Source organism: Lissotriton helveticus, chromosome 8 (genome assembly GCF_964261635.1).
Source record: "Lissotriton helveticus chromosome 8, aLisHel1.1, whole genome shotgun sequence".
NCBI lineage: Eukaryota > Metazoa > Chordata > Amphibia > Caudata > Salamandridae > Lissotriton > Lissotriton helveticus.
The window spans coordinates 1344863938-1344882139 of record NC_136069.1 but is presented as its reverse complement, the minus strand read 5'-3'; the positions used below and the strand labels follow the sequence as shown (position 1 = coordinate 1344882139).

The 18202-nt window shown below is 40.6% G+C and overlaps 2 protein-coding genes across 5 annotated transcripts in view; both read right to left on the bottom strand.

The window, feature by feature from the left end:
- Positions 1-18202, bottom strand: part of DCAF6 (DDB1 and CUL4 associated factor 6) — a 592636-nt gene that overhangs the window by 89065 nt on the left and 485369 nt on the right. For all 4 annotated transcript variants that reach the window (XM_078658334.1, XM_078658333.1, XM_078658331.1 and 1 more), the window contains one exon: positions 9489-9627. In XM_078658334.1, the coding sequence (XP_078514460.1) occupies positions 9489-9627 (139 nt within the window). The remainder of the gene's footprint in view (positions 1-9488; positions 9628-18202) is intronic.
- Positions 4732-6497, bottom strand: LOC144773230 (uncharacterized). The gene is made up of 2 exons (XM_078658129.1): positions 6359-6497; positions 4732-5780 (listed from the first exon to the last, which is right to left on the bottom strand). Exons 1-2 carry the CDS (start codon positions 6495-6497, stop codon positions 4732-4734), a joined length of 1188 nt encoding a protein of 395 aa, XP_078514255.1.

Genomic DNA, 18202 nt, shown 5'->3' with positions numbered 1-18202 from the left:
TTTTAGAGAATAATCATAAAGCAGAGGACTTCGAGTGGCGCATCCTTGAAAAAAGAAAGAGGTTTATTGGATTTTTGTTCTGAATGCATTCAAACTTGGTTTGAACGGTGAAATTCTGTGGGAAAATGCGATATTTTAAACTGAAATTCTGAGTTGCCGTATAGTTATATATTCAGGGAGCCTCATGTTTGAGAATATCCTTTAATATACTAATAAATGATATTTTAGCTTTACATAGGTAGGAAAATATGTCACCTAATCTTAAAACAATATAACTATAAAGGTTCTGCCTGATCGTAATACTTGGATGGAAACAAGGGGTATCGAACCCTTGTTGTCTGCCGATTGCCTTCGGCGTGATCGCGATGTGCCGGTTCCTCTAGGCTAGGACGGTACACCTTTGTGACCATTGCTGATAGAGCGCAATTATACTGTTGTAACCCGGCCCTTTAAAATAACTAATCGTCTTGATGGAATACACAGCTGAATGCTTTTAGCAGCTGAAAACTTACACTCCACCACTGCCACTTTAAAATTCAAAATACGGCAGGTCATGTGACTATGGGAAAGGCATTATTTAAAGCGAATAGTTTTGAAGCATTTGTCGTTCCTTTTCAACTGCCAAGGAGACGCTACCGGTTATCCGTCGTTCGGGCTCGTACAAAGTCTTATCTCTGTAAGTACGCTGTTAGATTGAGATGCCACTATTTCAGGGAAGGGAATGGTGCTAATATAATTTGAGGAGCGGATTTTGATTTTCCGCTTGTTAATCTATTCCTTAAATACAGATTCAAATGCCTAGACCATACCGAGTATCATTGAAACGGTGAACGGGAAGCGCTTAAGTCTATCCTTGTGTCTCCGTGTTTGGAACGCTGGAATTTTCTATAATCTGGATCAGAGAAAGTATCGCTTACGGTTAGTTATTATATCTTTTTGTCTATCTTGGTAATTGCGCTATAAGAATGAGGCGCAACCATTTGTAGGAAGGGAAGTGCGCTAATATAACTTGATGAGCGGATTTTTTGAATTTTAATCTATTCCTTATATATAGACCCAAGTGCCCAAACTATACCGAGTATCACCGAATCGGCGAACGAGAAGCGTCTGAGTCTATCCCGATGTTTACACAGATAAAGCGCTAGAATTGTTTGTAATCTTAACCGGAGAAGCCACCGCTCATGGTTAGTAATTATCGTTCTGTTTACTGTACCCTTATGTCAGATCAACTAAACAAATCCTTACGAGCCTATGCTATTATTTCTAGGGGCCCGATCTGATGGACACCAACACTTCAATGACTAGAAACTTAACCGAACGCCTATGATATAAATATAAGGATTATCCCTTCATTAATGCAGATATTATTGGTAAGACAATTCGGGTATATATACCTTTAACACCTACATGGACAACTGATCATATATCACATAATGTATTAAAACGTCTGTGAATTCCTCTGTCTTCTAGATATAAAACAAAGTGGAGACATAAATAGAAAGAAGAATTCACTTTTGAAGGTGATATTATACGAATTCATATATAAACAGATGTCGTAGTTTTTAATTGGTGAGTGCCATATAATATATTCCCTCCATTCAGGCTTTATGAGAAGGATTAAAACATAGTTAGGAATTTCGTTGCTTTAATTTTGTCTCAAATAAGGTGCAATAATCATGACCGTACCTATTTCATTTACTAGGTGCAGGTTACAATAGTTGTAACAAGACAACGCAATTACATCTTATAGAGTTCACCGGTCAACATATTTTAGTTTGGGCAGAAAAGGCAACATCTATAAATTATTTTAAGTAAGTACTCTCTAGCGACATGGCTCTTATCATTCTATTTAGAAATGGTAAAGTACATTAATCTTAGCCTCCTTGGGTAATTCACAGTATTATAAAATCCTTGTTATGAATCTGGCTTAGATTTCTGAGAAAATTATCAATTTCCAGAAGGACTTGGGGTATCAACTATGTAGTGCTTCACTACATTGCAAGCATTATATAAGTACCTGCCTATAAACTACCACCATAATGATAGAAATAAGGTGAAAGGAAACAAATGCAAATGCTCATTAAATTGTCTGCGATCTTGTTCTAATTAAAAACTGTGATTATTGTAGAAGATAAATGTGTGATTAATATAGGAAAGGGAAACACTGTTAAAAGAGGAGAACAAGCATTTCATTAATAAAGAAGATAAAGATGTTATTAAGTATATATAGTATTATATGAATGTTAAATTAACAGTCAGAATTTTTATGTTTTTTATTTTTTTACAGAAATATTCGTGGCTCATGAAGAAGGCGTTTTGTTTGACGCCGAAACGCGCGTAGAGAATTATCAAAGCCACTAGTTGATTTTAGATTTATTGTTCTGTTTAAGATTGTGCTTGAATTTTTAAATGACTAATTATGTATTATTGATTTGGATTATATCTGTGTGACACCAATTGTTTTTTATATGCCAATGTAGATTAAAAATAATTTAATTTTTTATGAATTTTGTGCTCTGTTCTCCCTTATTGTGATCTCAGTTTTCCCTTCATGTCGTTATTTGAATGCCTAGGGTTATGCACATAGTTACTGTTACAGTATACAGCAAACTTTTTCCACTTTGCTGCATAGCAGGCTCTGGTGGTGGGACGTCTTGCTTGCTTCAAAATTTACATACCGTTTGGAGGTAAATTTAAGTATCCAAATTCTAAGACCTCAGGAGCCAGATCGCTAGGTTCAGTTGTTTGGGATCTGGGTGCATTATTTCTCCATGGTTCTGTGTAAGGTGCATGGGTGCGATTCTTAATTTTTGGTGTGGCACCTGTGAGAGTTGTAGGAGCGTGGTGAACCACGGCTGCCGTGCCCACGTGGGTGCTACTAGTATCATGGTCATTGAATGCTGTTGCAGTTTTCGAACCACTAATGGAATTAGTGGGAGGGGGGAAAAGCGTATGCAAATTTGTTGGACCAATTTATCCATAATGCATTGCCCTGCGACAGGTGGTGTGGTACCTGGATGCGAAGCTTTGGCATTTTGCGTTCTGATGAGTGGCAAAGAGATCTATCTCCGGTTGTCCCCATCTTTGGAAGATTGGCTGCGGTATTTGGTCGTGCAGTTCCCATTCGTGTATTTGTTCTGACTCTCTGCTTAAGATGTCTGCTATCTGATTTTGAACTCCTGGAAGGTGTTCGTCTAACAGATAGATGTTTTGAGGAATGGCCCATCTCCAAATTTCCTGCGCTAGTCTGGATAGTTGGAGAGAGTGTGTCCCCCCTGTTTTTGAATATAATACATCGCTGTCATGTTGTCTGTTCTGACCAGGACTGCTTTGTTGAGAATATGCATTTGAAAAGCTTTTAATGCTAGGAACACTGCTAGTAGTTCTAGATGATTTATGTGCAGTCGTTTGTGCTGTACACTCCATCTCCCTTGAACTGTGTATCTCTCCATATGAGCTCCCCATCCGGTGAGCGATGCATCCGCTGTTAGTACCACTTGTGGAATTGGTTTTAGGAACGACCGCCCTTTGGAAATGTTTGTTGTATTCCACCACTTCAGAGAGCGATGCGTGCGGTCGTCTACCAACACCAGATCTGTAATCTGACCTTAAGCCGGATTCCACTGTGTTGCTAGACATTCTTGAAGCGGACGTATTTGTAGTCTGGCATATGGGATTAACAGTATGCAAGAGGACATCATCCCTAATAACTGCATGAACACTCGAGCTGTTAATGAGTGTTGCGGTTTAAATCTTTGAATTAAGGTGAGCATTGTCTGAATCCTGACTGGATTGGGGTATACTATGGTTTTTTCTGTATTTATAGTAGCCCCTAGATATTGTTGAACCTTGTTTGGTTGCAGGTGGGATTTTGTGTAGTTCACCTTAAATCCTAGCTGGTGCAGCAGCTGAATTGTCTTTTGTGTGTTTTGAAGACATTCCTCTTGTGACATGGCCTTTATTAGCCAGTCGTCCAAGTAAGGGAAGACATGTATTTGCTGTCTTCTTAGGTGTGCTGCAACCACTGCTAGGCATTTTGTGAACACCCTTGGTGCTGTTGTGACTCCAAACGGAAGGACCTTGAACTGATAATGTCGTCCTTCTATTACAAACCTGAGGTATATTCTGTGAGCTTTGTGAATTGGGATATGAAAGTAGGCGTCTTTTAGATCCAGTGTAGAAAGAAAGTCCCCTTTCTTCAGTAAAGGAAGTACCTGTTGGAGCGTGATCGTGTGGAAATGTTCCGAATTTATGTATGCATTGAGAGGTCTGAGGTCTAGTATAGGCCTTAGAGATCCGTCTTTTTTGGGAATGAGAAAGTATAGAGAGTATACTCCTGTTCCTTGTTGATGTTGTGGAACCTCCTCTATCACATGCTTTTGTAGCAGTGATAGTACTTCCTGTTTTAATAATGTCAGATGATCTTGACTCATTGGACGCTGTCTGGGGGGGATGTTTGGTGGGGTAGCAGTGAGTTCTAGGCAATAACCATGTTGGATAATTTGTCTCACCCACCTGTCTGATGTGATGTTTTCCCAGACAGGTAGGAACTGTGATAGGCGTCCCCCGGCCGGTGTTGCATGGTCTGGGGGGAGCTGTATGAAGTCACTGTTTTGGGGTAGGAGAGTTGCGGTTGTTGTTGTTTCCGCGACCTCTACCCTTGTTGTTGTTACCTCTGTAACTGCCTCTAGAATTACCTTTAGGTGATGTTGGTGTAAAAGAGGTTGATTACTAGCTTGTGCCTGTATTCTTTGATCCGCCTCTATAGGTGGACCTATGAAAGGAACCTCTCTGAGATGGCTGTTGCAATGCTCCCATTGACTTAGCCGTTTCTGTGTCCTTTTTCATTTTCTCTAACGCCTCATCTGTGCTTGAGCCGAAGAGTGTTTTCCCCTCAAAAGGCTGTTTCAATAAAGAAGTTTGTACCTCCTGTTTGAACCCTGAGACCCTGAGCCATGCATGTCTTTTTAACATGACACTGGTGTTTATAGATCTTGCCGCAGTGTTTGCTGCGTCTAAGGCGCACTTAATGGAAGTGTTGGTTATTATCTTCCCTTCTTGTATCAGCTGATCTGCCCTTTGTTGATGTTCCTGAGGGAGATGTGTAATGAGTTTCTCTAACTCATCATAATGAGCTCTATCATAGCGTGCAAGTAGCGCTTGAGTATTTGCTATGCGCCAGCTGTTTGCTGCTTGGGATGCTACTCTCTTGCCAGAGGCATCTATTAACTTGGACTCCTTGTCAGGAGGAGGAGCTTCTCCTGTTGTTAGTGAGTTCGCCCTCTTGCGAGCATTTGAGACTACTAATGAGTCCAGAGGTATCTGGCCCTTAATAAATACTGGGTCTTTTGGGGCTGCCTTATACTTTTTGTCAATTTTTGGGTTTAACACCCTAGCCCTCACAGGATCTTTAAATATGTCTGTTGTGTGAGTGAGGAGACCCTTAAGCATTGGTAGGGTCCCTGAAGATTTTTGTGCAGCAGGTAGTGTTTCTAAAAGGAAATCTTCTATCTGAGGTTCCGCATGGAAATCTACTTTGTGGTATTTTGCTGCCTTATTAATCAATTGTGCTAAACCCGAATTATCATCAGGGGGAGAGGGTTTTGAGGGATACAGGTCAGGGTCATTATCATTATCTGTCACTGCATCATAATCTTCCCATGGGTCTGTGTCTTCTGGGATAATATTGTTATCATCCCCAGCAAGGTCCCCATCCCCTGTGTCACTTTCTACATCTGTTTGAGGTGTAGATGGGCGTGGTGTAACAGGTCGAGGGATAGCTGGCAGAGAATGAGGAAGAGGAGAAGAGGGTGAGTCCATAGGCTGTGGAGAAAGGGAGGAGTTGTATTTGTCCCCATTGTTCTCTTCTTAGGAGGAGGAGCTTTCCCCTCCAACAGTTGAGTCTTCCTCTTTTTAGGTGGTTTTGTCCCCACCTTGCCAGTTTGTGGATCAATGAACAAAGTCTTTTGTTTTGGATCTGTCTGTTGCTCCTGTGTCGGCACCGAAGCCTTTGGGTCCGATAGGTGCTTTTGCTTCTGTGTCTCGGTGTTATGTGTTTTCGGCACCGAGAGTTTGCTCGAGTCCGATTTTTTCGGTGTCGAGGGAGTCTTCGACGTCGAAGCATGTTTCGGTTTCGACATGGAATGTTTCGACTTCAAGCTCTCTTTGGTATGGAGCTTCGGTGTCGATGTCGATGTCGACCGTTTCTCGGATCCGACATAGTGGGAGACCGAGTGTTTCGGTTTCGTTTCCGAGTCAGAAGGCGGTGCGTCGGAAACGCTTTTCGGTTGTCTGACCGGGCTCGAAGGCGGGGTCGACACCAATCGGGGTCGGTTTTTTGGCAAAGGGACGTCGTCACTCATGGTTTGATGAACGTCGACTTCTTCGACATCAGACTTGTCCGCTTCTGACCCCGACCCGTCCTCATCTTCTTTTTCCTCCTCGGAGTGTTCGACCTCGAACAGTTCTGGGATTGCATCTGACTCCATCCTCGACATCTCGTGTCTTCGGGCTCGACGGTTTCTAATCGTCGGTTTGGAGGAGAAAGCCGCACAGGCTTCACAATCCCTGGATTCGTGGTCAGGTGACAAACAGAGGTTGCACACCTTGTGTAGGTCCTTGTGTGGGAATTTAGCACCACACGTTGGACTTTTCTTGAATGGAGTCCTTCCCATGGACTCCGGGCTGGACTACGTCGAAATAGGCCTCCCGGTCCCGTCGACGTAGAGTTGGAAATCTTCGGTGTTGACGTCGAAGCGCGTCGAAATGGGAATGAACTCGCGTTCGATAAACAATACCGTCGAATTGGAAAGGGAATACGCACCGAAATATAACTTTTTTCTCAAAGTCGATCCGGAGTGCTTCGATCCTCATCCGAACCCAATGGCGGAAAAAAACAATCTAAGGATGGAGCCGATGCCCATGTGCACTATCACCCAAGGGAGGAGTCACCAGCCTCGTGACTACAAAAGACTTCTCCAAGAGAAAAACAAGTGCAATCATCCGAGCCCAACACCAGATGGCGATCTATTCATAATGTACCATCTGCAGCCCATATGCCTCGAACCACCATATATTTCAAGAAATACATTTCCTGTTTATAGCAAGTTCTGTGGTAGTCTAATTGCTATTCTATGGTTGCCTTTATAAAGCGCAGTGACAACCTGCATCCAGGTTCTTGACATACTGTATTATGAAACTAAATAAATAACCTTGATCTTTTCAAGTCAAGAATTCAAATTTATATCATCAAAACAACTCTCTCTTCTAATTATTTTCATTTGGATCAGCATTGAATTTGAAAAAAAGTATTAACAATATTGGGATGGGGTGAGGGTTGCGAGCACTAAAGTTCTCATACAGCAATCCTAAAATTGGAGATGATCCAAAAATTATGTTTATTGATGAAAGATAAGTGAAACAGAGAGGAGGCAGCCGGGGATTGAGGGGCTACAAGGTGAACCTAGTTTGAGGGAGTGGTAACCGCGAGAAAGACGGGAACCAAACATTTTCAGGACTCCAGCATCTCATGTACCTATATCCTGTCGGAACCAAAGTTCATTAAAGTATGGTAGAGGTTCCTCATTAAATCATTAGAACTTCTTAAGTAATATTCTCATCACTCTCAGAGGATTAAGCAGTGGAAACCTCCATCTTTCTGTAACTACCTGTATTTGAGCTTGCTTAATCTATGAAGAGGGAACCACACACTTCTTTCTGGTATAAAAAAGTGCATGACTCCCCTTTTAAGGAGACCTATAATGTTAAGGGAAAATTGTGCCGCAGTCACACTGGATGGTTGATCACAAAAATCTTAAGAGGATCAGTATCAGCATTTGTGACAGCAGATATATTACTAGTGGTAAAAAATAAATCTCAGTTCCACAATGGATGTCCTTGTCAAGTGAATGACAGGAAAGAATGGCCAATGACACCTGGGAGATAGCTAATAGAATAAGACTGTTGGATGCCACAGTTGTCGAGGTGTCTGATATAACATGGAGTTGCTATGCTTTACAACCTGTCTTGAGGAGGCTCTCAGAGGAGATAACCGTGAGCTCTACTAGTAGTATTAGAGATAAGCATACAGCACAGTGGCTAGGTAGTTCTGAATCTGCACTTGGCCCACTTTCCAAAAACATGGTAGTTGAGTCCAAGAGCAATGACAGTGTTTGAAGAAAAGATAGTCATCAATGAGGAGCTAACGGAAGAAGGATATGGATTCTGCTGATACTATCACAAACAAACCAGATAAAGGGTAATGACCAACTTTCCATATGCTCTTAATCAACAGGAGATACTAATATGCAACTCTATGGCATTTATATTAGCTTCAGAGTGAGAAAAATAAACAGGTTACACGTCTTAAATAGACTGTAATGCTTAACTGATTTTTGGATAATGATGAGCATAAAGTGAACAGTACAACTACCAGATTCATGATATCAATGTTAGGCTGGAGAGTTGGTTCCTGGTCAGGTAAGCCTTTCATTAACCCCAGACCTCCAACATGATCCCCAAAATTGCCACTTACATGACTATCAGACAATCACAACTCACATAACAATCAGTCTTCAGACAGGCAGAAAGCTCCTTTCGATCAAGACACATTCTGAAACCTGAGAATTTCAGCAACATACACAGTTGAGCAGGCAGTGGCCCCATATAATAAAGATAGGTGTTTGGAAGAGAGACAGAAATTCTGAGGACAACCGGTATAATTACAAACACTTGTTTATCTTAGAGTCACTAAACCACTAAGAAAAAGATTGTGGTTTAAATTTGCAAGATTAATTTATCATTTTGCTCCATAAATCACAAGAAAATCAAACTAACCTGCATCTATTATCGCCTTTCAATACCTAGAAAATGCTTTAAATATGAATTTGAGGATTTGGAGACATAGCATATTTCAAAATTGATATAAATACTTGGGTTAGTAGTGATATGGGTCATAACCATTTTCAAGAGGAAGAAAGACAATATAGAAGTCACTGTTCTCCACTCTGTTAAAATAATTTAAAAAGTAAGACTTGAAAAAAACCAGCACCATCCCAGGACACCAACCATAGACTCAATCCAAGCAGCATATACTTGTCTACGGTTTTGCCCAAGAAGTCATTATGATACAAATGTTTACTTCTGTCCAAGGTGTGTTGGTAAAGGTACACCATTTTAAAAGAGAAAGGGATCATTTACAGATTTACCAAAATAGACACATGCCCCAGCAGAAATTATGATATACCAATAATTTCGAAAGTAAACTCTCAGTATATCATGCCTGGCGATGCCCCATCAATCAAATAGCAAAAACAATAATAGATATGGTTAAGCCCTCTGAAGTATTCAAGTGTTCTAAGAATACATTTTACTGTTACTCGTTCTAATTAAACTACTTTCACTGATCTTGAAAAGAAAGAGTTGAGATGAATGAATCAGCAAAAAATGCACATTTGATAAACGTTATTACAAAAAGGGGCATTCTGTACCATTGTTCGTGAGTTTCTATGTCCCCGATAAATCATCTTAGCGGAAGGCCACCTGATGCTCTGTGTATCCATTTCTTCCATCTCTTTTCGCTCTTTCCTTCTTCTGAATAGTTCCTGAATGCGGGCTGCAGCCGATCGCCTACAAACATCATGCAAGGAATGTTAGGCCCACAATCAAATGGTATTGGCAGGCACATTAGCCATTGATATATTAACAAGGGAACATTACACATGCAAAAAAACACATTGACAACTGGGCGTACTGTAGTGTGTACTCCGAACTATGAAACAAATGCTGAGCGAAATCATGTTATACTGCTATCATTAGATTTTTAGTATAATGGTTTAAGATTAGGAAAAATTAAGCTGCCCTACAAGCATTGCCCAAAGTTAGTCTCAAAGGAAAATCGTTCTCTCAGAGGGATATATGGACATAATATGATGCAATAAGATTTATGCATAAATTAGATATTTCAGGGGATGCTCATGTCTAAAATTGAGAGGCATACTGCCGGCATTGTGGTGTACACTCATCCCAAGACATTATTAAACTTGATGAGGATGCTGGATATGATTAGAAATCTTTATCTTGGAGATTTTAAATATTGTGAGAGAAATATTCAATTCAGTATAACCGTTTTTGTTAAATTAAGTGTTATAACCGTATAGAACTCAAAAACGACCCTTTCTAAAAACCCTGAGAGATATACAGGTTTCCTAAATAACATAGTCACACTTTAATCTCCATTGGCCATTGGTAGAATGAACCTGCTCTAAGCAGGTGGTAAATGTATGCTGTGGCATGTGTGGGGGTTGGAGGGTGAAGGCAGGGGGGGTGAGTATGGGAGGAAAGTAGAAATTAAGATCTGACAGGGGTGACACCCCATTGCCAGAAAAAAGATAAGGAAGAGTCTCGGCTGATGCTGAAGCCAAAGCCTAATGCAATTTGACTGAGCAATATTAACATCTGGTAAGACTGACTCCAGGGTTATAACCCCCAGAAAAACCAGGAACACTGGCTCACTCAGCAGAGAGCAGAGAAAAATGTCATATGGTAATTCTGCTCTTACTTATAATCAGGCTTAGCAGCTAATTCAAAGATTATTTCATTGCTGGTGTCTCAACATAGTAGCGAAAGTTTATAATTTATGCATGATCCTATAACATTTAAAAATAATTTGAACATAATTCATGATGCAAGATTTGCCATATTTTAGACCATGGATGATATAGAGCTTCTTGCTATTTGGTGCTTGAAATAGCCTCATCCATGGAAGCAAACAAATGAGATCTCTTGTGAATGATTTCTGGTTGAAGAAATTAACTGTGGCTAAAACAAAAGTTTTTATTAATTTATGGTGGGTTTGTCAGAACCATTTTATGCTAGGGTCATATATAAATAAGTTGATGGTTAGGTCTAGGTAATGGAATACACCTGTGAGAAATATACAGGAAAGGAAATTAAAAAAAATAGGGTGACAGATGAAAGGAGTTAGGAACCCAAACCTGTAATCTAGAAACATCGTTATCCATTTATAAATTACATAAAACAAATATTTTGAAATATTATATTGCAAGAAATAGAAGATGTCCACAGAAACAGATTTCTGAAGGTATGGAGCCCAAGAGGGCTAGTTGTTACATAGGTTGCTAAAAGAGTGGGGCACTATAAACAAGCCAATTGAAAGTGGAATAAACTAGAAAGTAAACAGGAAAGGTTTGTGATTGGCCTGAATTTCTAGTTAAGAATCAAGAAGTGAGGCTGCAACCGTTTGTTCCCTTTCATATTTATGCAGTGAAGCTCTTTTGCCTGCCAAGGAAGAGACGTCATGATTACTGACTTTGAAAGACCTTCCCATTGTAAGTGGCTCGCTAGAATATAGCCTATATAGGTATAACAATTGAATACATTGTTAAGGAGAAAATGTTAGGGTTTGTGGGATTCCAGAAATGTATGTATTGTATACTTGGAATTCAGTAGATTATTCGCGGCTAAGCCTCTTGACATCTTTATCAGTGTTCTGACTGCTCCCAATACACATTTATCGAGGATAAATGCATCATTCACAGTAACTCTTAAGCGAGGAAAAGATACTACAACACGCCAAGCATATCAGCCAATTTTATCAATAGGCACAAACCCTAAATTGTCCCCCAAGATAATGGCAAACATTATTAACAGGTTAATGTTGCTGGTTATTCATCAGGGCGAACAAGACATTATACATAGTCACACGCTTTACACACACGCTTTACACACACGCTTTACACACACACACACGCTTTACACACACACACGCTTTACACACACACACACACACACACACACACACACACACACACACACACACACACACACACACACACACACACACACACACACACACACACACACACACACACACACACACACACACACACACACACACACACACACACACACACACACACACACACACACACACACACACACACACACACACACACACACACACACACACACACACACACACACACACACACACACACACACACACACACACACACACACACACACACACACACACACACACACACACACACACACACACACACACACACACACACACACACACACACACACACACACACACACACACACACACACACACACACACACACACACACACACACACACACACACACACACACACACACACACACACACACACACACACACACACACACACACACACCAAATTTAGCAACAAGTAAGAATCTCCCATTAACTATTTTGAGGGTCTGGGAGTTTTCTCTGGACTACCCAGTCGAAGATGTATGTTTGTGTGATGTATTTGTTTAGTGAAAATCTAGCCAAAAAGGTAGCAAAGTGTTGTAGAGTGTTAAAGGCAGAAATTTAACCAGAGGGCGATTCTAGGTGGAGGCAATAGATGCTTGTTTCTGGAAAGTGTGGTGGACCATTTACTACTTCATGATCTAGTGTTCCTTAAAGAGGTATGTCTTCAGCTCTTTGCTGAAATGAACAAGTGTAGAGAAGTTCCTCCTGGATATGGGAATGGCATTCCAGATCCTGACTGTACTGATGGAGAAGGCCTGATGCCTAGATTTTTTACTTCTCTTCTACAGTCAGATGGTGTCCTTGCTGCAGCTGTGATACCCACCGTAGATGGTGAGATAGATGGGGATTGGTGCCAGTAATGATGGCTTTGTAGACAAGGAAGATGTCTCTGAAAGTGGTGGAGGCCAGCAAGGGAAGTGCCATCCGAGTGGAGTGATGTGGTCACATTTCTTCTTCAGGGAACGTTTAACAGGGTGGTTTGAGCGCTTAATATCAGTAAAACGTAGTGGCACTGATACTGAACAATTTGATGTCACAAGGAACAATGGGCATTTTTTAATTTTACAGTAAAAAACTGCCTAAATGATAAGGAGAGCAAAGGACAACATTCATACATGACCACTGTTCCTTGAATGCCAAATCATACATTGACATTATCCTACTATACCCCAACAATAAAAACAGGATAGACCTGGCCTGTTACAATGAGATGTCTTCATCTGGCTGCATTTTTTTTACAAGATTAAAGAGTTCTTATGAAGCACTGGAGGAGAACTTTCAAAAGGGTAGCTGTGCACAAAGGAAAATGCTGTTTCTAAGTAATTGCATAAACAAGTATCCACTCGAGAATGCTTTTCCATATACTTTTGCTAGTGGTCCTCACATATGTCAATCACTCCTAGGGCAAAGGTGTTTTGGTTTTCAGTGCTAGGGTGTGGAAGATTACTTCTTTCACTATTGCCTTAATTACAAAATCACCACCTATTCCAGAAAATGTTTGAAACATGGCTTTTCGCAGATTTCTGAATAATGTCTTTTGTTCTGTTAAGCCTCTCATCCATTTCTTACCTCTCTCCACTTCCTTTGTTCCTACAGCCAGCAACAAAAAACACCTGCTCAGGGTGGCAGCAAAACTCCACAAATTATTATCAATCTAGCTTTACCTTACTATATGGTGTGGATGCAGCTGTGCTACCAATTCTATCTAAATTACTTTTCATTTAATTTTCCTCTCTGAGATCAGCTTTTTGGGATATATGATGTCAACCCTACATTAAGGGGCAGGTTTCCACTGTTTGGGGGCAATTACTGACAGACAATAAACACTAATTAGTCATCTTTCGTTAGCTGGGCTCAAATGTACTGTTTTCCACCATGAGAAAAGTTGATACATGACAATATTAACATTTCCACACTTCAGGTCAGTATCATCAGCAATGTATTCATTTTTTAGACAAAACATGGAATTTCCTCTCTCAACTCTACCCTGCAAACTAAACAAAGCATGGTTGTAGATACTGATATCCATAAGAAGAATTTAGAATCTAGGTGATTACACATGAATTGAATTACCAATAGTGAGCTCTTATAATTGTAGAACACAGATTATGCACATTTGAACACAAGACCATATCCTTCCTGATCCAAGCTGCACTCTCCAGAGCTCGAACTGGACAACAGTCACTCATTATGCCCTAAAAGTCTGACTGAAATATTGGGCATGTAATGATGAGAGGTAGAGCTATGCAAGTCAAACTACCTAGAAACTAAATGTAATTATTTCCAGATTTAGGACCATCAAAATAGTCAGCATACCTTCATATCCACTCCAGAGCAAAAGAGGAACATTGAGTGCTTTGTGCACAGGTGCTAAGCATACAAAAAGATCTAAAGCGCAATAAAAATCACTATTAGTCTAACTTTGGAATCTGCAGCAACTTAAACCCTCCATCGGTTAAACACCTTGATTTTCCAACACAATGTAGGAGAAATCTAAGAAGAAGTATATCGGACATGCTCATTTGCCTCTATGCAATAGATGTGAGCACAGGTTTTCATGCTTAGTTCCCCTTAATCATTCCACTGAAGTTCAAGGCAGCTATTTTAAAATGGAATATCACTGCTTCAGTACATCCTCCCCATAACATGCATGCCCATACTCCCAGTGTTGTGGCATAACGCATCAGCCATAACATGTATTTCCAAAACAAGTCCTTATAAAAAACGTCCTTTTATTAAACTTCTTGATCCATCCGCAATCTGTCGAGTATGGGTACTAGTTATTAAAAATCTCCTTCTCCTAAACTCACTGTGCAGCTGGACCATTCTCACCTTTTTTAATTTATCCTGGAGGTCCACACATTTTCCTTTTGACAGTTTGAAAAGCCCCTGCTACCAAGTGACATGCAAGAAGCAAAGCAAGTACTTTTAATAAAGGAGAAATGTTAAACTGGTTTTCTAACTGTATGCTCGAAGAGAACTACCTAGCAACACGTTTACTGAGGTTGAATGGGTGGCAGCATTTGTAGTTTCGGGGTGAAATAAATGTACCTGGAAGTGATGGCTACTGCCCAACCTAGTGTCCTCTGGCAACATGAGGGAGAGAAAATCTCTATGTTTGGAATGTTAAATAAATACATACTCATGACATCATTATCTGGATTGCATTTGTAATAACTATTGTGAACCTAGGAACAAACAAGGATTGAAGTCTGATTACAATTACCTTAGTTACATATGTCAGGTTGCCCTATGGTGATTGTAAATATTTTTCAATCAACACTGAATGTACGAGGGACAATGGTTGCTGCACACAGATAAGCAAATGGGAGATCCCTAACCCCACTTGTTCCACACTCTTACTCCTTTGTCTCCAGTGGTACTTGCCTAAATAGAATATACACGATTTCCTGACAAGGAGGATCAAGCCCTCAAAGTGCATTTTGAAAACTGGGCAATGTCTGCTCAACTCTACATCCTTTTTGAAGTGTATAGTAGTAGTAATATAACTGTATTCGGTAGTCAGGTACCATCAAAGTATACAAACACATAACATTACAATAAATAGATCAAAGTGCTTTTTAAAATATCTTCCACCACAGTTCAAGTCCCCCCTTTTTAGGATATAGAGACTATTCAAAATTCCTTCCCTTCCATTGTTACTAGCACGTAAAAGCAAAAGCTGTAGACAAGCTAGGCTATGTGCAAATAGGGCAAACACTTTAAAACATGTAAAATGTACCTTTCGACTTAGTACATAAAATACATAAAGTTTACACAATTAAAATCAAACAGTGATTAAAAAAGAGTTGATCTAAGCACTAGACATCAAGTTCAACAATCTGCTACGTTTGTGCCAAACTGCCAGCAGGAATTTGCTCACAGCAATAACAATAATAAGAGTAGTATCACTTTTTAAAATTCTAAAAGCCACTAAATATTTATTCACCTTCAAATTATGACACAAGGGAATAATCCATTTACGGCATGGGCCATGGTAATGAGGGCAGAAAAATAGTATATGTACCTCATTCTCATCTCCCAGGCCACACGCTGGGCAGTTACTGAGACTTGGAACCATATGCCAAATATTAAAGATCTTTTTTATTTTATTTTTTCCATCCCAATTGTTTCCTCCCCTCCTAAGCCCTGTGTTTACCTCTTATCATTCCTGCAAAGCGCTCTGATACCCTCAAGGGTCTGGTTCGTGCGCTATAAAACTCTAAATAAATAAATAAATAAATAGAGTACCAAATAGGAAGTGAATATAAAGGCTTTTAGCTAAAGGAGAGGAAACAAAATCTAAGAATTCCTCAAAACGAAAAAAAGGTTTAATGTCTAAAAATCTGTTCGTCAGTGTGCCTACTTGCTGGTTATTGAGATAACTGTCTTGGATATAAACCCAGTAGCTAGATTTCATAATATTAAGATCGATTTTGCTCATATTTTCCGGGTTAGTCCATAATCTTGTTAAGCCCAATTTACTGAGCCAATTGGAAACATGTTTGACCCAGGATATCGACTTGGCACCCCTGATAGAGAGCACTTCAACAAGACAATCTCTAAATTCCTTTAGCTCAGGGGTGCCCCAAAGCTGAATCCAGTAAACAGGTTGTCTTAGAGCGGCTAGATCTGCAATTCTTTTAAGTCCTAATTCCAAGAACAGGGGAGTTAGCGGTGTACTGTTGGGAACAGAAACTAACCGTCTTACAAATCTATTTTCTGCAGCAGTGAGTAAAGAAACATCAGCATATCCCCATATCTGGGCTCCATAAAGAGCAGCCCCTTGTGCCTTGCCACTTTCTATAGCCGGCGAGACAGCACGTGAGCTTGTTTGTCTATGCAATCTACTAACAGCATTTGCTCTACGCTCGAGTAGTAACATGCTTTTCCTGAGCTGATCACTCCACTTCAGGTTCTCTATTACATTCACTCCTAAATAATCAAAGCTCCTCACCCTCTCCACTGTTTCCTCCTTGGCACGTACAACTACGTTTTTGGCCACTGCCTTCCCAAACACATGAACTTGATTTTGCTAGCATTGAGCTCCAGTCCCCTTGACACACAGAAATCTATGAATTTGTCAACAAGGAGCTGGAGTCCCATTGCGGTCTTGGGGATGAGAACGGAGTCGTCGGCAAACAAAAGGATCGGTACCTTACTGCTGTTCCGTGTAGGGGAATCATTTTTGCAGTCCTTCAGGATGTCAGCCACTTCGATTTTGAAGAGTATACCTCAATCCTAAACTGACTTGTTGGCAACTGATCAACTACCATGGATCAAACATATAGCAGGAGTCCCTCTCTAGCAACATGTTGATCTCCATGGAACAGACCTGCATGAACCCTACTATGGCACTTTCTAAATGTACAGCTGTGTGCTACTAGTTTCTTCTAAGCTAGGACCAAGACGACTGAAGGTCTGCTGAAGCTCTGCTAGCCTACCCTTCTGATGAACATACCTGTGTATGCCCGAGACAAAATTGTGCAGAAAAGGCAAATGCTGACTCACTACCTCCCTGTATGGAAATTTGGTGGTTTCACATTTTTGGGACTCTCCCAATTGACTCTTTTCAGCTCAAATCAAAACGGGCCCATGACCTTTCCCGAATTGGCTTGGGTGCCATAGACGGTGCCCCTAGGGCTTACTTGGAGACCACTTATCAGCTTGGCTGGACAGAAGCTCAGATCCTGACTTAATTGGGCATCTGCGAGTTACTACTTGATCTTAATATGTCCCCTTTGAACATGGGGGACCACATCTTAGTTTCACCCTACAGGTATGAACACTGACCGTCTCCGCCAGTACTAAGATATGTCTCCTAGAAAGTGGAACATTTTGTGGCATTATCCTAAGATGTACATATATATATTTATCGTCTGGAAAGAATAATAATGTAGAGGACATATACTTTGGATTGGGACTTTAACAGGCAGTTTAGGACACTGAATTCCAAGTCCGGTAGTTCACAAACACACCCATAATAACTAAGTAGCATTCAAGTAGTTGGTTTCCTCTCCATGGCGCAAACTAGTCTTCAAGGAAAGCTTCAGCATTTTGGCTGCACATGACTAGTTACAGCCTATCTCCTGCCTGCACTGACTAATATGTGCATCCTCTGGGTGGAAGTTATCTGTTTCCGTTTGGAGTGATCCCTTCTCTTAAGTGGCCCTCTCACCTACAGGGGGATATCTAGTCTCCTCTCACTTCTGATTAGAGGCCTTGTGCTATATGTGATCCAGTCCAGATATTCTGACAACTAACTTGCAGGAGCATCTCTCTCCCTCTCTCTTCTAACCCTCTTTCCTCCTAAACCCTGAGCACTCCTTACCACTGTTGCTACCTTACCAAAGGGGAAGGTAGACTCCTAAGGCAG

Excerpts from the sequence above, each read along its gene's own strand:
- LOC144773230 (XM_078658129.1), bottom strand. The coding sequence starts at position 6,497 with ATGTCGAGGATGGAGTCAGATGCAATCCCAGAACTGTTCGAGGTCGAA. Across the intron at positions 5,781-6,358 it reads CGACGTTCATCAAACCATGA|CTATCCCTCGACCTGTTACA; the intron begins GTGACGACGTCC and ends ATTCTCTGCCAG.